The 25,159-nt window shown below is 38.4% G+C and overlaps 3 protein-coding genes and 1 pseudogene across 3 annotated transcripts; all 4 read right to left on the bottom strand.

Moving 5' to 3' along the window:
• Positions 1 to 7,702: 7,702 nt before the first annotated feature.
• Positions 7,703 to 8,623, bottom strand: LOC102783653 (olfactory receptor 6N2-like). Its single transcript, XM_035914624.1, has one exon. It carries the CDS (start codon positions 8,621 to 8,623, stop codon positions 7,703 to 7,705), a length of 921 nt encoding a protein of 306 aa, XP_035770517.1.
• A 3,425-nt stretch (positions 8,624 to 12,048) lies between these two features.
• Positions 12,049 to 13,032, bottom strand: LOC102783937 (olfactory receptor 51E1-like). The gene has a single exon (XM_006806426.1). The coding sequence runs from the start codon at positions 13,030 to 13,032 to the stop codon at positions 12,049 to 12,051; it is 984 nt and encodes a 327-aa protein (XP_006806489.1).
• A 1,846-nt stretch (positions 13,033 to 14,878) lies between these two features.
• LOC102784206 (olfactory receptor 13C2-like) lies at positions 14,879 to 15,784 on the bottom strand (annotated as a pseudogene).
• Positions 15,785 to 20,394: 4,610 nt separating this feature from the next.
• Positions 20,395 to 24,052, bottom strand: LOC118455485 (olfactory receptor 2T11-like). Its single transcript, XM_035914625.2, has 2 exons — positions 24,037 to 24,052; positions 20,395 to 21,323 (listed from the first exon to the last, which is right to left on the bottom strand). The coding sequence occupies exons 1-2, from the start codon at positions 24,050 to 24,052 to the stop codon at positions 20,395 to 20,397; spliced, it is 945 nt and encodes a 314-aa protein (XP_035770518.2).
• Between the last annotated feature and the right edge of the window lie 1,107 nt (positions 24,053 to 25,159).

The raw sequence follows: 25,159 nt of genomic DNA, 5'->3' as shown, positions 1-25,159 counted from the left end.
TTCTTGGTTAAGTCTGTTTTTTGAAGTATGTGACAGTTATCTCAAAAAGTTGACTCTGTTCATCTGGACAGAACGTCTCAGTGGGAGCAACATTTTGTCACTCATCCAAGTGACTTCTTGGATGAAATGTTTGTCCCACTGAAAACACTACGTCCAGATGAACAGAATCAACTTTTTGGGATTACCTGGATGATTGAGCATGCATTAATATATGTAACAGTTTGTGTTGTGGTTTTTTTTGTATCGTTTGAGCCAGTGTGCCAATTGAAGGACCCTTTGGCTTCATATGTCCCAAAATGATTACTGTGAAAACCAATTTTTATTTTTAGAAATATATAACATTTAGACCAATAATGTATGTGAAACAGTACTCTGTGAATTTAAACATTTAAACATTCATTATCTAAAATCTTTTTCTCCATACATATTAGTTACTTACATCAGGAACACTGAGCACAAAAAAAACAAGGGAATAAACACCAGACAAGACAAACCCTGGGAGAGGAAATTAACATTTGTTATTGTATTGTTTCCCTAAAGAGTTGTCTTATGGTTCTTGAGAGTTGCCTGGATGTGCATGTGTGAGCGTGAGGGGGAGAGAAAACATTATAAGAGAAACATTAATATGAAATTAATATTAAATTTAGACTTATTTTTGTACAGCGTTATTAAAATATCCCCCTTTCATCCATTTTTAATCACAGTGAAAGGAGAAAGCCATCAATATTTGTTACCAGATTGCATGAGTTAAACAAAACCTCTGGGATAACCAGGTCTATACAGCTTTAAAAAAATCTCTAAAATTTCAATATCAGAATAAAACAACATAAAAATCATACATAAAGAGTAGTATTCCACCAGTGACTGATGACAAACAATGATGTCAGGAATGTCACACTCAGAAATGCAAGTTTGTAAACTGCATCAGCACATAAATATTTCCCTTTTAAAGGAAAGTCAAAAAGTTGTTTCTTTTTGTAGCACACAGATAAACTGCTACTACAACACAGTGAGCAGAAGCAAAGCTAAACCAAGGGAATTGTGGAGGACTATAAATATCTTGGAGTATACACAGACAATAAACTAGATGGGTTAAAAACACCACTCCACTTTAAAGGAAAGGCCAGAGTCCTCTCTATTTTCTGAGGCGGCTCCTTTAACATCTGTCGGACAATGCTCAGAAATTTTTACGAGTTGGTTGTGGCCAGTGCTATCCTCTATGCTGTTGCATGCTGGGGCAGCAGGTTGAGGGTCGCAGATGGCAACAGATTAAATAAACTGATCTGCAAGGTCAGTAAAGTTGTGGGGATGGAACTGGACTCCCTTAGGGTGGTGTCTGAAAGGCGGATGTTGTCCAAGATAAAGACAATGCTGGATAATATCTCCCACCCACTCCAGGACGTGCTGGCTACTCACAGGAGCAGGTTCAGTGAGAGACTGAGATTACTAAAAAGCACCACTGAATAACACAGAAAATCATTCCTGCTCATGGCCATCTCCCTGTACAACTCCTCCATCTAATACACTGTAAACACTGCAACAGTAAACAATGTTATAGTTATTAATTTATTGTTAATTCTTGATATTTATAATTGAATGATTTGTATATATTAGTGCTATTTCTTAAATTTGTATAATCTGTAACTTATTGTATTGTTTAAATAGTTTAGTCTGTTACTGTTACTGTAACCCACATAATTTCCTTAGGGATTAATAAAGTATTTCAGATTCTGATTCTGAAACCACAAGATGTTGTGGATATAATGTACAGGTAAACAGAACCTTTTTAACATTATTGTATCCCCAGAAAATAGTCTGCTGTGTCTTGAGGATTGTTTTTTTTCCACTTCTTTATTTTATTCAACTTCAGTTGTGTGCTTTTTGTAGAATTTTTTTTCTATTTGCGGGTGTTTTCTTAAGTTGTAGTCCATTTGACCTCTCTGGGCCACCATATATAAAGTGTTGTAACAAAGAGTATGGGCTGTGATGGACAGCTTTGTTATGCTTAAGTTCAATCGTGAAATTTCCTCACAACTAAATATTTTACTGTCAACTGTAAGTGGTATTACAACAAGTATTGGGTAACGTAAAATCACAGAGTGGGGTCAATGGATGCTGATGTGCATAGTGTGCAGAGGTTGCCAACGTTCTGCAGAGTTAATGGCTAAAGATCTCCAAACTTCTGGTCTTCAGATTAGTTCAGGTATATATTCCATTAAACCTTATTCACGATTTATGATCACTGTTACTATTAAGCATTTATTTTTCTTTTCTTTGTTATGTCAATTTCTGATTAATCCTATAGTTATGTCCTCCAATGATGCACCAAGCATCTCTTCTCCACTTCTTTCATACCCAGCGTTGTCATATACCGCTACTGCATCAAATTGACATTTGTCTTTGTGTGTGTGTTTTTTATGTCTTTCATTGCTCTCATATTTTTATATTTTCTCTTTCTCCTCACCCTTAACCAGCTGTAGCAGATGGCTGCCCCTCCCTGAGTGTTGGGCAGGGAGGTGATTTATTTTTGAGCTTCTGACAAATCTTATGCTATCTTACGTCCATGAGACATAAGAAACCCTCATCTCCAGAACCAAAAACCTTGTTTGGTTCTTTACCATCTGCAGGTTTCCAAGTATAGTCCTAAATGTTCCAGGCATAACTTGTACCTGTACCTTGTACCTGTACCTGAACTCAGTTATTTATACTAACTCGTCTATTTCATTAGAGGCAGAGGCAGACATTTGATATACCCGGGACTTAGGCCTAAAGGGTAGTATGCATGTGGGATTGGGGGGGGGGGGTTAGAAATGACTGAAAGATTAATAGGCTCTGTTTTGAGTTTTGTTCAAAAAGAGAATGACTTCATATAGGGAAAAATATATATCATATTTGCAGGACACCTTAAACTAGTTTAAACCCCAATTCAACCAGACCCAGAACTGATTCGGAATTAAAACAGGACTACAACAGTTCAAAATCAGGACTACTTAGGACTTAACCAATACAGAACCAGAATCAAAACTAGATGATAGTAGCACTGAAAATCATCATAGACCTGCACTACACCTATTTTTTAATTCTACCAAAGTACACTATTTAGATTCAGAAAAGTTTATATAAATATTTAGGCTCATTGTGCAAACAAGCCTGCATAACTTAATAAATATAGAGTTTGAAAAATAACAAACCTAAAAAGAAATACTAGGTACGAGATACATGAGTACCTATGATACGGTGATACTTTTAGTAAACAGCCATTTGACTAACATGTGTGTCTCCCCTGGCTCTTCTTCCCTCTCTGTTCCTCTCTCTCCCTTTTTGTGCTGACAATCAAGCCAAACACCAAGATCATCAAATATACAGTTGAAACCAGATATTTAACTACTCTTCAGATAAAAACAGATAAAATTTTTTAATTGTAACATCAAATCACACCAAATGTTTATTTTTTTAGATTGATAAATATAAAAAAACATATTTGTTAAATTTAAGAGTAAAGAGATAAATGCTGGAAGGTGCTCCACCTGGAGACTCTGTTGTCCTGCTGGGAGACTTCAATGCTCACGTGGGTAACGACAGCGAGACCTGGAGGGGCGTGATTGGGAGGAACGGCCTCCCTGATCTGAACCCGAGCGGTGTTTTGTTATTGGACTTCTGTGCAAATCACAGTTTGGCCATAACGAACACCTTGTTCGAACATAAGAGTGTCCATAAGTGCACGTGGCACCAGGACGCTCTAGGCCGTAGGTCGATGATCGATTTTGTAATTGTATCACCAGACCTGCGACCATATGTTCTGGACACTCGGGTAAAGCGAGGGGCTGAGCTGTCAACTGATCACCACCTGATGGTGAGTTGGATCAGGTGGCGGGGGAGGACGCTGGACAGACCCGGTGCACCTAAACGCGTAGTGAGGGTGTGCTGGGAATGTCTAGCAGAGGCCCCAGTCCGCAAGATCTGCAACGCACACCTCCGGCAGAGCTTCAACAGCATTCCGAGGGAGACTGGGGACATTGAGTCTGAATGGACCATGTTCAGCATCTCCATTGCCGAAGCTGCTGCATTGAGCTGAGGCCGCAAGGTGGTTGGTGCCTGCCATGGTGGTAATCCCCAAACCAAATGGTGGACACCAGAGGAGAAGGAAGCCACCAGGCTGAAGAAGGAGTCCTATCGGGCTTGGTTAGCCTGTGGGACTCCGGAGGCAGCCGACAGGTATCGACAGGCCAAGCGGAATGTGGCTCAGGCAGTGGCTGAAGCAAAAACTCGGGTGTGGGAGGAGTTCGGAGAGGCCATGGAAAAAGACTTTCGGACTGCCTCGAAGAGATTCTGGCAAACCGTCAGGCGTCTCAGGAGGGGAAAGCGGTGCTCTACCTGCACTGTGTATAGTGCTGGCGGAGCGCTGCTGACGTCGACTGAGAAAATTGTCAGGCGGCGGAAGGAATACTTCGAGAACCTCCTTAATCCCACTGACACGTCTTCCGAGGAGGAAGCAGAGTCTGGGGATGAAGGGAATGACCCGCCAATTACCGGGGGCGAAGTCACTGAGGCAGTTAACCAACTCCTTGGTGGCAGAGCCCCTGGTGTTGATGAGGTCCGCCCCGAGTTCCTGAAGGCTCTGGACGTTGTAGGGCTGTCCTGGTTGACACGCATCTACAATGTTGCGTGGAGATCAGGGGCAGTACCCGTGGACTGGCAGACCGGGGTGGTGATCCCCATCTTTAAGAAGGGAGACTGGAGGGTGTGTTCCAACTACAGGGGGATCACACTCCTCAGCCTCCCTGGGAAAGTCTATGCCAGGGTGCTGGAAAGGAGAGTTCGTCCGCTAGTCGAACCTCGGATACAGGAGGAACAATGCGGTTTTCGTCCTGGTCGCGGAACACTGGACCAGCTCTTTATCCTCTCAAGGATACTTGAGGGTGCATGGGAGTTTGCCCAACCAGTCTACATGTGTTTTGTGGACTTGGAGAAGACATTCGACCGTGTCCCTCGGGGTGTCCTGTGGGAGGTGTTGCAGGAGTATGGGGTGTCTGGCCCATTGCTACGGGCCATTCGATCCCTATACAACCGTTGCAAGAGCTTGGTTCGCATTGCCGACAATAAGTCGGACTCGTTCCCGGTGGGTGATGGGCTCCGCCAGGGCTGCCCTTTGTCACCGGTTCTGTTCATAATTTTTATGGACAGGATTTCTAGGTGCAGCCAAGTGGCGGAGGGCTTTCATTTTGGTGGCCTCAGAATCTCATCTCTGCTTTTTGCGGATGATGTGGTTCTGTTGGCTTCATCGGGTGAGGGCCTCCAGCTCGCACTGGAACGGTTCGCAGCCGAGTGTGAAGCAGCGGGAATGAGGATCAGCACCTCCAAATCTGAGGCCATGGTTCTCAGCCGGAAAAGGGTGGAGTGCCCACTCCGGGTCGGGGATGAGTTCCTGCCCCAAGTGGAGGAGTTCAAGTATCTCGGCGTCTTGTTCGCAAGTGATGGGAGAAGGGAGCCGGAGATCAACAGACGGATTGGGGCTGCAGCTGCAGTAATGCGGACACTGCACCGGTCCGTCGTGGTGAAGAGGGAGCTGAGTGTAAAAGCAAAGCTCTCAATTTACCGGTCGATCTACGTCCCTACCCTCACCTATGGCCACGAGCTGTGGGTAATGACCAAAAGAACGAGATCGGGGATACAAGCGGCAGAAATGAGCTTCCTCCGATGGGTGGCTGGCCTCTCCCTTAGAGATAGGGCGAGAAGTTTGGCCATCCGGGAGGGGATCAGAGTAGAGCCGCTGCTGCTCCACATTGAAAGGAGCCAGCTGAGGTGGTTCGGGCATCTGACAAGGATGCCTCCTGGGCGCCTCCTAGGTGAGGTGTTCCGGGCATGTCCCACTGGGAGGAGGCCCCGGGGCAGACCCAGGACATGCTGGAGAGATTATATCTCTCGGCTGGCCTGGGAACACCTTGGTGTTACTCCAGATAAGCTGGAGGAGGTGGCTGGGGAGAGGGATGTCTGGGCCTCTCTGCTTAGGCTGCTACCCCCGCGACCCGGCCTCGGATAAAGCGGATGAAGATGGATGGATGGAGATAAATTGTCTGTATTTCTTAATTGCAAATGGCACCAAATTGTATTCAAAATTGAGCCACACTTATGGAGGTCCAAAATTCTTTTCCTGGTGTTTTGGTTAATATCTCTTGATTTTCCCATGTCAAAGAAACAGGCTCTGTGTTTTGCCTTATATGCATCCACAGGTGTGCCACCAATTTACTCACATGGACTCTACTAACCTATCAGAAGCTTCTTCAGCTCAGAATGGAATCGTCTGGAGTGTTCTTATTAATTAACAATAAACGTAGTGTATATGTACTCCTAAATTTGATGAAAGTGATAAAAAAGAGACAGCTCTCTCTCTCTTTATTCTGACATTTAACTAATTCAAAAGATATTTAAATATTTATTTATCCAAAACAAAACAAGTTTACTCTAAATTGATGTTGTACAGTAAAAAAAGTTCTTGTGTTTTCCATAAAGTGTATGTAAATATCTGGTTATAACTGTGAATATATTGCTGTGTATTGAAATTCCTCTTGTTTTGCATAGAAATATACTGAACAAGTTTTTTTTTTTTTAAATAACCCTCTAATGTCCATTATTGTGTTCATCGGTACATAACTGAAAACGATTTATTTAGCCGTGGAGGGTAACAACTGAAAATATGAAATAAACACACATGTAAGCTAAGACTCTCTTAAAAAAACAGCATTGTTGTTGTTCGGCTTTTCATTTCGCCATTTGTTGATTCACTCGAAGAGCAAGTAACGTAATATGGGTCAAGTGATCCGTTTGATATCAATCTTTTGTGATACACCGTCATATTTACATTATTTGTACAGTACGAATGATTTGCTTTGGTACCTGTTCAAACTTAAGTTCTCCTCTGTCTGCCTGGCTGCAAACAGCAAACAGCAAACTCGCAGGCAACAGCTTCTCCCTCACCTTGTCCCTCGCTCAGTCGCTTAGTGCCTGAGCTCGGATCATACCGATATTAGGGGGGATTTACGCACAGTCATAAATTCCCACAGTGTGCACTATGTGCTTTAAATATTGTGTGTAGTTTTTGTTTTATATAGTTGTCAGCCAGGCATCTAACTATGAAAAAATTACAACCCAAAAGACCCCGGGCTTCTGAAAAAACAACCTGGGCTTAAGCCCATTTCAGGCCAGGAAAACCAAGAGTGTGCAAATGTTGAAAAAACCACCGAAAATCGTATGCAGACTAAGAGAGTTTATTTTGTGTGTTGAAATCCTCTTTGTGGACAAAGTGGAATCATAGGTCAGTCTGATCACTAACATTTTCAGGAGAAAACTTTTAAATCAGTCAAATTTGACTGGAACACAACATGAGGTTTAATCATTCTCATTCTATTTCCACACTGTAACCACAACAATTCATGTCCATGAAAAATAAAAACATTGTGTCACAAACTGCACTGAAACTGCCAAAGGCTGCCAGAACTATAATCTTTATTCAAAATTACTGGATTATTTTTACTATGATGGTTCCTTTTACAGGATGTTCCAGTTGCCTTTTTTACTCTCTTGATCAATGACTGCAGAAAACATTATGCCTTATAATACACCATAAACCTGCTTCTTTTACCAGTGTGAGGCACAATAAATACATTACTAATAAATTAGTAAATCAATGTATAATGACACTACATTATTTCATGTGTCTAAGCAACCTTTTAAGGTGATTAGAAATTTCTTTCATTTTCAGTCCATATATAATTGGATTGCAGAGAGGGTTATAAGTTATTATTTGGAGTGTCATTACGAAACGTGCAGTTTTGGGAAAATCAGATTCCAGTTTAACAATGACAACATCATAGGTAATCAAAACAGAATAGTTAATCAAAACTAGCAGATGAGGTAAACAGGTCTGAACAGCTTTTCTTCTGATATCTCCACAACTCTGAAAAGCAATTATGATTATCTTTGTGTATGTGAAAAGTATAAAAAGCATGGGGAAAAGTCCGAGATTCAACAGAACAATTACACCATATATCGATAATTCGTTTGAAGTCACACAGAAAAGCTTGTATAGTGAATTATTACAAAAAATTCCTTTCAAAGTAAAGCTACACAGTTTGCTATTAATATTTAGTGCAACTGGCACTACAACATAACAAGCAGGTACCAGCCATGCAAAACACAGCAGTAAACTGACAGTAGTTGTTGTCATGATGGCTGGATATTGCAGGGGTTTACATATAGACACATATCTGTCATAGGCCATAGCTGACAATAGTAAGAACTCTGAAGAGCTTAAAAAATAGAACACAAATGCCTGGAAAAGGCAAGCTTGGTATGATATGATCTGTTTCTCAGATAAGAAGTCAATCAAGAGCTTTGGGTAGATGTTAGTGCTGAAAAGAAGAGAGTTCAATAACAAAGCTGCAATAAAAATATACATTGGCTCATGAAGGTTTTTGTGCATAACAATAAGGCATATGATAGAAACATTAAAGCAAATTAACAGAATATAAGCTGTAAGCATGATCACAAAATAAAGATATTTGTATCTGTGAATTTCCACATGCCCACCAAGTGTTACATATGTCGTATTGAAATCAGCATTCATGAAATAGTCAAAAACAGATACAATAGTTATTTAAAATTACCTGGCACCCATATACATCCGGTGTCTTTGTCAGAATTCAGAAAATAAACCAAATGCCAATGTTTGTGCAGCACTTTAAATCAGACTATGTCACCCTCCGTGGACCTTATTTGCATCTTAACAAACATTTCATCACCATCACAAGACTCTTGAGGCCTGAATTTGATCATGCTGTATCCATACACAGTAAGTGCAACACACATACACACAAATCACTCACCAAAAAGAAGGCATTACTGGGACTAATTGGGTTCTTTATAGTACACAAGACATAACATTTAATCACAAATTTAAAAGGTTTTAAATGGCACGAGCTGTATAAGCACAGGCGATAGCATAGGTGAAACCTAGCAAATACTGATGAGGTTAGTGACCACAGAGTCTCAGAATCTAAACTAAAGTTTACAATGTCTTGGCTTTATTTATAGTGGGGTCCAGCCTGCGATTTACAAGTACTTAATGAATGCAACTTTCCACTGCTCATGCAGACATACTGAGACCGGTGGTCTAATCTTCTAATCTTTTTTAGTTTGTTTCCTTCCCAACAGCCCTTTTCCTGATTCACAATTCCCCTTCCAAGTAAATAATTAAGTGCCCTCCGGCAGACGTAAGTTGGGCAAGTCTGGCATAAGTCAGGGGTGTCCAACTCCAGGCCTCGAGGGCCGATGTCCTGCAGGTTTTAGATACGTCCTTGATCCATCACAGCTGATTTAAATGGCTAAATTACCTTCACAACATGTCTTGAAGTATCACGCAGGGTGATAAAACCTAAAACCTGCAGTTGGACACCCCTGGCATAAGTGTTAAGAAAATTTCCCATCAAAAGTACATCACATTTACTGCTTCTAAATAGAAACTGCGTAGAGTGTACTCCATTTACTGATGAGGCTTGCATCTATAAAGGCAGCCAAAAGGACAGTGTAGTATACAGAAAAGAGTCAGATAACTTTCACAATGTTTCAGAGAAATAAATTTGCTGAAGGGTGTGGTCTCTGCTGCTTGGAAAAATTGTACATTCACAATATGCTACAGTATGTAACAAAGTATTCACTTTGTCTAGCACTTTGAATTAATCCACTCTACTGATTAAACGTCTTCATTTTTTAGTTTCATTTAGCCTGTGTTATGTTGTGTTCACATGTATTTCCACTTCCCTGAACACCCCTCAGTCCATATATTGTCTCCGTTTACCCTGGTCCTTTGTCAGAGCATCTATTTAGTCACCTCTTTGTTGCCATGTTCCAAGTATTGCAGGTTTCTAGTCTTTAGTTTGTATCAGTCCAACGTAGTGCATTACTATATTACTATGTGTGCAGAACTATTTGTGTGTTTAGCACTGAACACATCAGAGAAATGAGAAGAAACAAAGGATGTGTTGAAGGTGTAAGCAGTTCGTTCAATATTATAATTTTCTTATTACTGAGCAAATAATAAACTCCATACTGTTGGCTGGAAACAACAGAAGACTAAAACAGACAAGGCTAAGGCTAAAGGCAGGGCCACAACAATATTTTGGATTAACCTGCCAATCAGATGTAATTGCTTATTCTGTTACCAGGATGTTGATCTGGATCGCCCATGCTCACTTCAACTCCTGTGTACATTGAAAATATGAATACTAAAAATATCAATTAGTTTAGATTATAATTATACTGCAAATATAAAGTTCTAAAAACTCTCAACGCATGTCGTGCTTATTGATTTAACTTTAACACAAAGAAAGAAATCTTTTCTATTCATCAGGTGACCTCAAATACCTCTGAACTTTTTTTGAGGTCACAGGTTTATTAATTATTTATTGAGTGTAGGAAATGGATATGTTCATTTCGCAACAACATTACTTTATGACACTTTCAGTCTTTAATGATATTGTATGGTGACCAGTGTTGGTCAAGTCACTTGAAAAAAGTAATCAGTAACTAATTACTGATTACTTCCCCCGAAAAATAATCCTGTTACTTTACTGATTACTTATTTTCAAAAATAATTAATTACTTAGTTACTTAGTTACCTTTTAAAACACGATTTACCAATCGTAATTTACCCAATTCTACTTTTTCTGCATAATCCATCATACAAAATGTAATCAAATGGAAAAGTCTCTTTTTAAACTTGTTTTATTAGTTTTAATCTTTTAACTTTATGCATCAAGCAAAGATTTTATTATATGCAACATTCTCTGACTGGAAGAAATTTGTTTAACATTTAAACCTATTTTCTGCACATTCCAGCACATAAAATAAAATATTTTTTTGTGTTTACGCTCAGTCTTTCAAATAGATGCAAGTAAAACACAGCAGAAAATAAATAAAATCAAAGACTAGCGGTCCTGTTTCTCTATTTTCACCTGTAAAGCAGGAGTGGGGTAGGCGGAGGTTTGCCCTGGTGCAGGTGTGCCGATTGAAGAATCCGCAAGTGAATTACTGTGAATTTCCCATTACGTTGTTGCGCACTCGGTGCTTGCTTGGAAGTTTAGGAGTTTTTTTTGCTGTAAAGAGAAGTTTTCTTCCCATGCACAACGGACACTTATGTTTTTGTCACTTTTTATGGAATCAAACTCAAAGTAAGGTCAGTACTTCCACGCTTTAAACGCTGCACGCTCATACTCTCTCCTGCACTCCGTATATTATCCATTGTTGATCTGCACACAGCTGTTGCCACGAACATCGCACTCGCTTACGTCACTATCATGTCAGTAACGCAGCGTTACTAAAACCGTTTTTGCAATAGTAATCCCTTACTCTACTTGTTACTTGAAAAAAGTAATCGGATTACAGTAACACGTTACTGCCCATCTCTGATGGTGACAGACATTAAAAATGGTCAGTGCCAATAAGATTTGATGGCACGAAGGAATACACAGGGTGCAGAAAAAATTTAAGTGAATAACCTATAAAATCATGACATTAAACAGAAATAGTGTCTGTTTATAGTATATTATAATCATATATAATATCATATTTTAGATATCATCTGTGTATCTAGAAATTACTGAAAAAGAACAAAATCAGAAACTAAATATGATCACAGCTGCTGGGAATAGCTGTTGTTTTGAAAAGGGTAAAGCTATTGAATTATTTTAATGCATATCATATGTTCAGCAAGCAGGATAAGTAGGTTAATCAGTTTAAGTATTATGTACTATTGGTATACTAACTATCATCCTCTATTTGTACAGTATACAGTAGACACACAAGTATATAGAATAATACAGACGTATATAAATGCAATGCAAATTAATAAAGGTACATCAGTACTCTACAGTATAATATTATAGTGTAATATTTATATAAACAATAATGATAATAATAAAAACAACAACAGGTGTAATGTATATCACCTGTAAAAACAAAAAACTGCACTGAAGAGAAGTCAGATCTTTAAACTTAGATTACAAAGGAAATTATTGCACTTCCAGCATCAGCTCTGACAGATAATTTAAATTTGCTCTGACAAAACAACCTTCTGAGGTGTTGAGAGATTTCTTTCATTTTCAGTCCATATATAATTGGATTAAAGAGAGGATGATACAAAACCACTTGTAAAGTCATTATGAAACGTGCAGTTTGGGATAAATTAATTTCCACTCGAGTTATAATTATATCATATGAACACAAACATGAGAAGCTGATCAAAACGAGCAGGTGAGGTAAACAGGTCTGTGCAGCTTTTTTCCTGACCTCTCTGCAGCTTCGATAGCATATTATAAATATTTTTGTGTAAGTAAAAAGTATGAAAAGCAAAGGAAGAAATACAGTGTTAAGTAGTATAAAAACACCATATATTAAATATGATATTTTCGGGGTTGCACAGTAAAGCTTGGAAATCGCATTGTTACAAAAAATTCCATTCAAAGTAAAACGGCAGATTTGTGAAGTGTTTATAATTACAGCTGATGGCACAAGCTGACAAGCAGGCAGAAGCCAAGTTAAAACCAGAAAAACTGTGACAGTTGCTTTTCTCATAATAGTATGATATTGCAAAGGTTTAGATATGGACACATACCTGTCATAAGCCATGGATGCCAAGAGAAAAAACTCTGAACCAGTTAAAGAGTAATAAATAAATCCTTGAAAACTGCACTGTGAATGAGTTGTAATCTGCTTCTCAGATAAAAAGTCCATCAAAAGTTTGGGGTAGATATTTGTACTGAACATAACAGAGTTGAACAACAAAGCTGCAATGAAAATATACATAGGCTCATGGAGGCTTTTCTTAATCCAGATGAGGCAAACTATGGTTGAATTACTGCAGAGTATCAGAATATAAGCGGTAAACATGATAGCAAAATATAGAAATTTGTATTTTTCCAATTCAATGTGCCCACCAAAAGTTATATATGTCACATTAAATTCATTATCAATTGCCATGAAGTTAAATGGTTTGTAAGCAGACTGAAATCTAAATGTAAGCAACACACACAATACAGTGAGAGAAAATTTGTACCACTTGTTTACCCTTTTGCATAACCATCAAGTGTTATATTTGTTAAATTCAGTTTATCATTGACTAATAAAACCAAATGTCTAACATTAGTACATCAGTCAGACTATATTACAGGCAGAAAGAACAAGATGAGATCAGAATTTCATAGAAACACAAGACACCAGGCCAGAATGATCCACCGTCATCTTGACATGTGAAAACATGACAGTGAAATTTAGTGGAAGTTAGTGGAAGGACCTTATGAATCATTTTTTTCTCTCTCTGTGGATCTCATTACGTCAAGAGAGTGACTGCAATGTGACCAGTTCCTCCAAGCCCTAGAGGCCCTGACCTGTAGGCCTTATTAATGTTTGTGCAAATGTTGTCTTGAAATTTTTCTTCCTCCAATTCAATTTTTGATATGTTGCTATATATGTTACATTTAAATCAATATTTTGGTTATGACTGAAATAGTACCATCAGCTGCACAACCAACAAACTCTGCATAATGACTTCATGGAGATCCTTTGTGACAGTAGGATGTGTCAGACAGCAGTCTTGGTGTCTAGCTGTAATTTAATAAGTTGAAAAAAGGGGGTGCATAACTCAGCTTTGCTGGAAAGGCTGAAGTTAACAATCAGCCAAGTAGTCGATACACTCAGTGTACTCAGTTTTTCTGTTAGTCTACCAATGCTCCAAATCTGGTTCATTTCTTTTTTATTTAGATAATTGTAGCTTTCACTCTATAACAGTGGTATTTAGTGGCTTAATGAAAACTTGATGAACAAGATCTGCTGTTACCAGTAGTTTCATTTGTCAGTGATTTTGAGAGCTGAAAATGAAAGTCAGTTTTTGATTTACTTTTGTTTTTAGATTGTTTCCATATGCAGCTAAAAATCTGATGGTAGGAGTAACAGGATGGAAGGTGGATGTGAAGTTTTATAGTCCCACTTGGGATAAAAAAAAAATACTACATACTGATACTAGTTGTCCTCCTAATTCCTATCAAAGCAATAATGGTCTACTCGGTTTCTCTGCAGAGAAATGTGAAAACTTGCTTTTCCATATTCTTCCCCCTTTACTTCCACCTACTCAATCCAACTACTGCCCATGGCTTCCAATTTTTTACGTGTTGCCTCCCCAAAGCATGACATGGACACACAAGTTGCATTAAGTTGCAGTAAGCTGCAGTAACAGCAGGGGGAGATTTTTTATTTCAAGCCAACATGAAAATAATCAAAGGAACAAGTTTAAACAGACATCACTAACACATTTACATGTAAATACATATGAGTATTGCTTAATTGCTTCTGCCATAGAAGGACCCTGGAATGTATTTTACACCTTCATTTTTGAGTAGTGACTTTATGGATTTAATTATGTATATATTATCTCACCATGGTGGTATTGCAACTTCTGCATGCGTACTCATTGCACACTTTGTTTATCCAAAGCAGGAAATGGACATGGTGGGCTGGAGTGTCGGTTACACGCTAATGTTGTGGAAAGAGTTATTTATTAAACCAGGAGAACATCAATTCTCTATTCATCTAAACTGAGATAATTCCCAAAATTAAAGATATAGGCTACTTCACTTCAAGATCAACTCTGGAGATTATTTTCAGTGGCTTTAGTAATGAATAGTTAATTGTCTGTTTTATAAGTTGATTATTTAAGGCAGTGATTTTCAGTTGTGCTGCACAAAGTCAGCTGTCATTGAGGATGCTATTAAATTTAAGCTTGATCATAGTCTGAGATTACCAAAAAGCACCTCTGAATGACACAGGAAATTCATTTCTGAGAGATTTCTTTCATTTTCAGTCCATATACAATTGGATTAAAGAGAGGATGATACAAAACCACTTGTAAAGTCATTATGAAACGTGTAGTTTGAGATAAATTAATTTCCAGTCGAGCTATAATTATATCAAACGAACATAAACATGTGAAGCTGATCAAAACGAGCAGGTGAGGTGAACAGGTCTGTGCAGCTTTTTTCCTGACCTCTCTGCAGCTTCGATAGCATATTATAAATATTTTTGTGTATGTAAACAGTATAAAAAGTAAAGGAAGAAATACAGTGTTAAGTAGAATAAACACACCATATATTAAGTAGGATGTTTTTGGGGTAGCACAGTAAAGCTTGGAAATTCCATTATTACAAAAAATTCCATTCAAAGTAAAATTGCAGATTTACAAGTTGTTGCTGAATACAGCAGATGGCACAAGCTGACAAGCAGGCAGAAGCCAAGCTAAAACCAACAAAACTGTGACAGTTGCTTTTCTCATAATAGTATGATATTGCAATGGTTTAGATATGGACATATACCTGTCATAAGCCATGGATGCCAAGAGAAAGAACTCTGAACCAGTTAAAGAGTAATAAATAATTCCCTGAAACCTGCATAGTGAGTGAGTTGTAATCTGCTTCTCAGATAAAAAGTCCATCAAAAGTTTGGGGTAGATATTTGTACTGAACATAACAGAATTGAGCAACAAAGCTGCAATGAAAACATACATAGGCTCATGGAGGCTTTTCTTAATCCAGATGAGGCAAACTATGGTTGAATTACTGCAGAGTATTAAAATATAAGCAGTAAACATGATAGCAAAATACAGAAATTTGTATTTTTCCAATTCAATGTGCCCACCAAAAGTTATATATGTCACATTAAATTCATCATGCATTCGCTCCATGAAACTAAATGTCAAATAAAGCAAAAGCAAAAATACCACCTCTAGGCCAAAAAAGATTCAGTGAAAATCTTTTACGACTTTTGATGTTTAAGTTCCATGGATCTTCTACAACAATTACGATTTTTCTATATTACATTTGACTAACTTCAATCATTCAGGGACAGAATTAAAAATCAGCATTTCATACAAATGGAAGATACCAGACCATGAGAGCCACTGTTGTTTCAGGATTGAGAAAGTGAATTATTACAATAAGTGGAATGACCTTATGAATCTTTTCTTTTTTCCTCTGTGGATCTCATTACATCAACTATGGTCATGTGACCATTTCCATGCAGCCCTAAAGGCCATAACCTGAAGCCTTGTTAGTGCAAATGTTCTCTCACCATTTTACTTTCTTACATTGAAGTTTGGGTATGGTGTAAAATATATCATTGTCTGGCTCCACACATATATGAACTTGACTGTGTAATGGAAAATTTCTATTATTCTTATTTTAAGTGTTTAAGTGCTTATGTGCATGCTCAGTTGTGACACCATAAGAATTGGTGTGGGAGTGCAAGACAGTGTTTAAGCTATAATAGGTGATGATAAAAATGTCCCGCCCCAGGTCTGTGTGTCAAAAGATGAAGACCCCGCACTTTGACCTACAGAGGAAGAACTAGCTGTTTGCTTTCAAGCATGGTGGTAGGAAGACTGCGGAGCATAGCACAGCAAAGCTAGCAAAAGCAAGAGGATGGAAGCAAAGAGGAAGTACTGTCGTTATGAGAGGTTAAAAGGGGTGCTGGGACGCCTTAAAAGCTCAGAGCTCACATGACTATTAGTCGTCTGTTTGCTCTCCCATGCGCATGGTAATAAAGGTGTTGGTTACAGCTAACCATGTCTGCAGACTTTGTTAATCAAAATTCCACGATAAGTGACATCCCATTCTTAATTGATAGGGATGTTGGCCTAGCATTTGCATCTATTAGAGCATCAACTCTTCTAGGAAGGTTTTCCACAAGGTTTAGAAATGTTAATGGGAATTACTTGCCCTTCAGTGTCCAACACTGATGTTGGACAAGAAGGCCTGGCTTGCATTTTCTGTTCTAATTAATCCCAAAGGTGTTCAGGTCAGGATACTGTGCAGGCCAGTCAAGTTCTTCCACACCAAACTCACTCATCCATGTCTTCAGACTGTGCAGAATGCTGCAAGTCGCCTCTTAACAGGCATCAACAGAAGATCTCATATCACTCCACTTTTGGCCTCCTTTCACTGGTTGCCTGTAATTTTAGGTTTTATTTAAAAATTTTAGTTTTAACCTTTCGGCCCTACATGGTCCTAAAGGTTAGAGCTTTTTTAAACTTTGTGGCTTGTTTGCAATGACTATTGAATGCACTGAGACACGGCCTTATTATATTCTGTACAGATTCCTTATTTAACACAACGAGGATGACTGCTCTTGAGTTCTGTGCTTGAGTACAGTTATTAATCACAGATGCATACTGTGCATGGGTGCAACTGAACTTTGCCTGAGCTCTAATACAGATCACTTAAATCAACAAACCATTGTCATCAGTGTTGCCATCTCCTCAGTAAGGAAAATCGCTATCGGCTGTCCTAAAAGTCGCTAGAAGTCGCTAAATGACGTCACCGCCTAATTTGCATAATTGGTCGTGCTAATGTAATTGTAACCTACGCTGTTGAAGAGAGAAATAACATCGTGGAAGAGACATAAAGTCAGTAAAAAAATGTCTTAAATGCATTTATAATTCATTTCTTTTAGAAATTATTGTTTTTTAATGTCACAATTCCAACCCTGCTCCTTTAACCGGGCTTGGACCGGAAAATAGGCACTCTGGTGGAGTTTCTTTGTGTGTGTGTGTGTGTGTGTGTGTGTTTATAAGTAGTTTTAAACCTTGTGGTCCACAAAACAACATAACAGTAAAGGAACTGACTGCGTTACAGTCAGTGCGGGAGCAGCGGCTTCGCTCATGCGCGATTCATTTGCAGTTTGGACGCGTAGGTTTGAATGTCTCCTGGCAATGTGCCCATGGCAGCACCCGCTGCTTCATGAGAGTAAGAGTGATATGCGTTTTCATGTCAAAAAGTCGTCATAAATAAGGCTCCAATAACACCAGAAAAAGTCGCCAGATTTGTCGCTAGTCGCTTTTTAGGAAAAAAGTCGCTAAGAGGGTCTGAAAACTCACTAAAAAGTTTGAAAAGCAAAGGAAGAAATATGGTGTTAAGTAGAATTAACATATCATATATGATATGTTGTTCTTGACGTGTCACAGTAAAGCTTAGAAATTGCATTATTACAAAAGATTCCATTCAAAGTCAAATTGAAAATTTTATAACTTTGCAGGCTTATGCAGGCTTTTCTTAATCCATATGAGACACAATATAGTTGAATTGCTGCAAAGTATTAGAATATAAGCTCTAAACATGATGGCAAAATACAAAAATCTATATTTGTTCAATTCAACATGCCCACCAAAAGTTATATATGTCACATTAAATTTATCATTCATTTGGGCCATAAAAATGAATGGTAACTAAAGCAGGCTGGATACAGAAGTCACACTGTGAGGGTTTCCTCAAAATACAGCCACTCCGAGACTGTAATTTATTTGAGCTGGACACTTCGTTACCCTCAATGGATCTCATTAAACCCTCCATGTGAACAAACAACTTCAAAAACACCAGAGACAGGATGTTTTGAATGACAATATCTGGTTTTCCTTCTGTGTAATGTAAATATTATCTGGATTTAAAAAATAATTTTAAAAAATTATGTGCTATGTGCTGTAGTGCCTTTCTCCAGCCTTTTAGAAACCTTGATTGATTTCTCTTTAAGGAGACCGAAGCCTGGACTGGACTGTCGAGTCCTTGTGTTTAAGCAGGTTAAGCTCAAGATTTGTGCTGCTGATAACTTTTTCATTTTCCTTTTGTAATTTTTTTAGCTCACCACAGCTGCAAAGAGTGACCATCTGGGCTTCTGCAACCTTTCTACTTACATCAGTGTCTTTGGCCAAATTGATGCAAGTGGACAACACCCTAAATTTTGCCAACAATGTGTTTATAAAATGTGATTCAGTGGTTTTCGGACCCTAAAAACTCTAGCAACAGAATCATGTGAGCCCATCTGGCACAATTATCAGTCTGAGGGCAATATGATGCTACATTGAATAATAACAGAAGCTCTCAACCTGAATCTGATTTTCTACATCACAGCACTGTTTTAATTGATCTTCAGATAAACAAACAGGTAGGAGTACAAATTTGAAAAGACTATGAACCATCAAACCAACATAGTTAGTTAATCATTAGCTCTCTGCATTGTTAAATTAGTCTCTAAAGGGTTACAAATGTGTATCCACAAGCATAAACAAAGATTTACAAATGTGTAGTGATTTATATGCAATTTTGAGTACTTACAAATGAATGCTTAAATGCAAATGCAAATACTTTCAAGGGCCCGAGAGGCCTTTTTCTTTAAACCAAAGATTTTATTAAAAGATCTGATTAAACTCACAAGTTTTAGTGGGCAGGAGTGTCACACAGGAATGGAGTTCACTGAGCAGTGACTATTGGTTTAGGAGCGAAGGAAACTGGAGGTGGAAGGATTAGCGCTAAGAAAAGGAGTAACCAAAGCATAAGCAAAACATAGAAGCCAAATTACCACCTTGAGGTAGCAGATAATTCGGCAGAGAGTACAAATCTGAGCTGACCTTATGTACAGGCTAGTGATTGCTGCTTATAACCTGCAGGTAAGGTGAGGCACAAGCAGGTAACCAGAACTCTGCCCAGAAGGGGTTGGGGGGTTGGAGTCAGGGTCCACAATACAACTGGCACTCAGCTTGGACCATGACAAATATATGGTCCAAATGCAAATACAAAGTAATTTTAACAAACATAAAACAATTTTACAAATGTGTGTATAAAAACCTGCATAAACAGTAGTAGCATCACTTGTGGAATGTTCTGAATTCCATTATGGCCATTCTGGTAGAGCAGTTATGATTTTTAGTATTCTTGCTCAAGTGTCTTGCTCATTAATTGCTATGCTATTATGTGTTATGTTTTTATGTTCAAACTTCAAAAGAAAAAGATGATTAAAATTTACATTCTTATTCCCTGGTTCTGTTCCGAACACCATATCATGATTCAGAAAAATAGCTCAGAAAACTGGTTTTATGAAGGACTGCATGGCTGAGTACAATATTTCATTTCATTATGTTCCTGTACTACAGATGTTCAAAATTCATCTCTTCATGCATAATAATTACACTCTCCAGTGTGCACTCTAATTAATTAAACAGACAAATCTTTATTTAGATTTTCATGATATATTCCATGAAGAAATAACTTTCAAGAATTTATATTGTTGAAACTCCAAAACTTAATTGAAACTCCAGTAAACCACCCCCCCACCAACAGTTTTTTTTTTTTTTTAAAATCTCTCCACTGTAGTTCTACACTGTAGCCCTACAGTCGTTTCTCTCCAGGAAACTACTGTAATTACAATCATTGTTATCAGCAGAGTACTACCAAATGTTGATAGAATACAGAATGGAGAAATGGAAAAGTCCCTTTTTTACTGTCTCACATGAGAAATTATTTTTATTTAACTACACCTGACATGACAAAACAACCTTTTTAGGTGTTTAGAGATTTCTTTCATTTTCAGACCATATATAAACGGATTAAAGAGAGGGTTATACAAAACCACTTGTAAAGTCATTATTAACTTTGCAATTTTTGGAAAGTCAAATTCTAATCGAGCTATAATGACATCATATGCACACAAAGTAGTAAAAATGCTTAAAACAAACAGGTGAGGTAAGCAAGTCTCTGCTGCTTTTTTCTGGATATCTCTACTGCTTCTGTAGGTTATTAGAAAAATCTTTGCATAGGTGAAAAGTATGAACAACACAGGAAAAATAGCAACATTTAGCAACACAATTAAACCGTAAATTAATGCTGCTCGTGGGCTCTCACAGTAAAGTTTCCACAATGAATTATTGCAAAAAATCCCTTTCAAAGTGAAATTACAGAGTTTATAATTAAGAACTAATGCATGCGACACTGCAACTTGAAGGCCAGGCAAAAACCAAGCTAAAAATAGCAAAATATTGATGGTTGTTTGTCTCATAATGACTGGATACTTTAAAGGCTTACATATAGACACATATCTGTCAAATGCCATTGCTGATAACAGTAAGAAATCAGAGCCACCTATTGAGTAATACATAAAATGCTGAAATTGACATGCTGAAATAGAAATCACCTGTTTTTCGGATAAAACATCAACAAAGAGTTTTGGGTAGATCGCAGTGCTGAAGACAACTGAGTTCACTGACAAAGCTGCAATGAAAATGTACATAGGCTCATGGAGATTTTGATGAATGCAGATCAGGAACACAATGGTTGAATTACTTGTAATTATTAAAACATAAAGTGCAACCATAATTAAAAAATATAGATATCCGCATCGCTTAAGTTCGACATAACCATCAAGGGTTATATATGTTACATTTAATTCATCATCCATTGCTATATTCAAAAAAATTTAAATCAGTAATGAATATGACAGACTGTATAAACAGACTTAGAAACCAAGAGAAGACTATCTTGATTTTATACAAGCATGAGATACCAGACAGTGAAATCCTGTTTCTCAGTCCACATCTATGAATGGTTGTGATCAGTTGAATGGCCTTATGAGTGTTTTTAATCTCTGTGGATCTTATTAAGCAAACTGAACTGCTTGTCATGCAAACATGTTTATCAACTCCATAGGCCTAAATCTCTAGGATTTGTTAGGGTTCCAGCAAGTTTTGGAAAGATAATAAAAAAAAAAATAGATATTATCAAAAAAAGAGATTACTGATATTTAATTCATCATAAATCTTATGTAGCAGCCCTTGGCATCAAGAACGACAGAAGAGTCTCTAACGGGTGCAGCCATTTATTTCCTCACCACATACGGCTCATTCTCTGGACATTGAGCACCGTGAAAACTATAAAATAAGAAAAAATTTATAACTGTACAGTCCTTTTGAACTATAACAATGAGTAATAACAACAATGAGCTTAAGTCAATTCAGGTAAGTTCAAACAAGTAATTCTGAGATATACAGTCACAGATTAAATAAAACAAAAGGGGTTACTTCAAACAGCATCAAGGGGTTATACAGTTCAGTTAAATAAAATATAGCAACAGATCACCTCTCATCACATACCTCAGTCCGCTTGCCAAGGGTGCAAACTCCGGTAAACACTTAAACACTTTGGCCCGTTTCTCATGGGGTGCTGCTAGCTTGCATGACACACATGTCTAGCTAAAAAATAGCACATAAGTAAGTAACGTAAGTAAAGAATAAAAGGTTTTCAGATAGCTCACAATACAAACGCAGCAACATACCTTACATTAGAAACACACTTATCATACTTATCAAAGTATTATTGTAACTTACATGGACTTATTCCTGCTGCGATAGACCACTCCATACATGTTACGGGGCATGCCTCTGAGCACATCTGTCCTTAGTGCGACTGCGCATATAGTTCCGACAACCCCCGCAAGGATGACTTATGGTACAGATCAGCGGTTCATTACATCTTATATTCTTAAGAACATAAATAATTATGAATAAAATATTTAATACATATATACAAAAATATAAGACAAGCAGTCACACAGATAGTTAACAAAAGATTTCTTTTCACAAAACTGAGTCAAATTAACTTATTTCCATATTTTTTTTCCATTACAAGATTTGTATCTTTTGTAGCTTTACATAATAAATAAGGCAAGGGAAAAGGAACAAGCAAGGCCAGAATTAAATAACCTTTGTCTTCATAGTTGAGCATTGTGGATATTTACATATAGTAGATGTTTACATGTTTTCTCAGAGACCATGGTACAGAAGAAACAAAAATAAACAAAACAACAAAAAAGAAAGGCTAAATCAGATGTGAGCTGTGTCTGAAACGAAAAACAAAACACACAGAAAAACCTAGGTACGTGGAGATTTTAGTAAATCCAAATGTACAATAGTAGAATTACTGCAGAATAATTATAGTTGACTTTATAAATTTTTTTTGTTGCATTTCATATTTTCTCGTACTTCCCCAGATACAATATATGATATATATATAATGTACTGTAACTGTTTTCAATAAAAGGCGGCAAGGAAGGCTGTTTATTTGATGCTGGCTAGGAGACAGGTGAGGAGCATTCAGCTCCAAGAGCCTGGTTCCGACCAGTCTCCCTTGCTAGCAAGTAAAACCCGGTTCCGTCATTGTGTTGCTTTCTTCATGAGGAATACGTTTCTAAACCAGTGGGGCCTGTGGAAGCCCAGACCCAAACGTTTATTTGGTCCTTTGAGCTGGATCCCAACACATCGTGTCCACCGAGGAGGACGTCACTGTGTGTGTGAGCCACAGAGAGGTGTGTGCGAAGCGGTCTCCAGCTGGGGCAGAGATGATTACAATCTCACTTTCTGTTTTTAAGAAATGAGAGTTCAAAAACCAGAGACAGAGATGTGTGTTGTTTAAGCAGTGATGAGAATAATGAAAATGTCTTAGTTTGTCACTTCAAGTGAAGAGCAGACCTGAATCAAATTTCCACATGCAGCAGTTGGAGGAAAATTATAGGTCAAACATAATTAGAAAACACTCAGGCCGAGTTTTGGCTGAGTGGTGTTTACAGCTTAACTCCCATGTGTTCCTCACCCTGAGAAAACAAGCTTCACAGAAGCTAATCTCTGTCTGAAGACAAGGAATGCAGTTCCAGAAGCACAGGCATGAACATCAACGGTTGACAGAAGGCCAAGAGACAACAGCAGAGTCCTGAGCAGGAAGGTCCAGCAGCAGTGTGTGCAAACGGCATCAGAGAGAAAGAAAACCCATCATCATGGATGGATGGAGATGCGTTTCCAGCAAGCTGCAACTTTACTGTGTGTGAAGATGACTTTTGAGGAGACTGTCTGAGTGACATTTGCCACGTTTGGAGTGGAATGGCAAGATGAGACAGTCGGAAAACACAGGACAAAGCTGAAGAGAACTGACTGCCATTGGACTGCAAAGTGGGAGAGAAGAATGGAGTGAGAGGAGCAGGTGAGAACTTGGAGGAAGGCTGTTTTAGTGTGGGAAATGATATTTAGGTTTAGGAAACTGGGAAGAAAAAAAACGACTGCCTTGCATGGAGAATTGAAAAAGTGTCTGGAGCACCGCAAAGAGGAGAGGTACACAAAAATTACACAAACATAAAAATGCATTAATTCTACTAACACATACACACATGCAATGAAGTTCATGAAGACCAGACAGCATATAAGCATGTGTTTCTGTTTGTCATCTTGTCCAAGCCATTAGTAGGGTGAATTTGATACATAGACTAGCACTAGGTTTACTAAACCTGCGCAAATTTGCGTAACTTCCCTAAACCCAACATCTACTAGAATTACTGGCTTTTTTATTTTCTGGTGCAAGTCCCAAGGTGTTAAGCATCCCTGCTGAGATTTTCACAGGTCGTCAGCTTGTTTCTCCTCCAGCTTTTGTTGTGCAAACCACCCATTATCCTTGAGGCTTGGCACATTTGCATTTGCTCACTCAGAGTTGCTCAGATCCAAGTCAGGCCAAACCTCAGTATTACAACTTTCAGAAATGCCTGCCATATCTATACAAAATATCCCACACATTGACTGACCTGCAAATATAAAAGACACACATTCACACCTTCCTTGACTCTCAGCACAGATCTTCCATTGTTCTAATGTCACTGTGTATGTGAAGAAGTGGCATTGCTTGACTACATCACAGTGCTGTGCATAAAAGCAGACCGACCAAGGTGGGAGAATCTTTTCTTGTTTGCATTTCTGAGAACGCACATCAGGATGGCCTCCGTATCACTGCCATGCAGGAAGAACCTTTCCGCACAACAGGCTTTGGCCTTGCTTCAGGAAATGGACGAAGCAGATTCTGATGGAGGAGAGGTTTCATTTGTCCAGCCGGCCACTGATACCTCCTCAGAAGAATCTGAAAAGGAGACGGAACAAGAACCAAACATGCCTCCACGGAAGAGGCACCGTGGTACTGGAAAGCCCTGTCTGAGCCACACGGCAAAAGACGGAACTGTGTGGGTAGAGGAGGACATTGGAATGCCCAGTGCAGTAGCAAATTGCTCGTGCTTCACTGTGCAAGCTGGAGCCACAGAGTCTGCTAAGGTTTGTCACTGCCATAGTAGATATGATATTTATATAAACCCATTTAGAGTGAGGTTTATGTAAATTTTCCATTCTCTATTTGTTTATCTTCCGACAGCATAAAATTACAAGTGTGCTCCAAAGCTTCCTTTGCCTGTTAGATCTGGGAATGCTGCAGAC

The sequence above is a fragment of the Neolamprologus brichardi genome, chromosome 16 (genome assembly GCF_056152115.1).
Source record: "Neolamprologus brichardi isolate AB-2024 chromosome 16, ASM5615211v1, whole genome shotgun sequence".
In the NCBI taxonomy this organism is placed as follows: domain Eukaryota; kingdom Metazoa; phylum Chordata; class Actinopteri; order Cichliformes; family Cichlidae; genus Neolamprologus; species Neolamprologus brichardi.
This window is presented reverse-complemented; position numbering and strand designations above follow the sequence as displayed.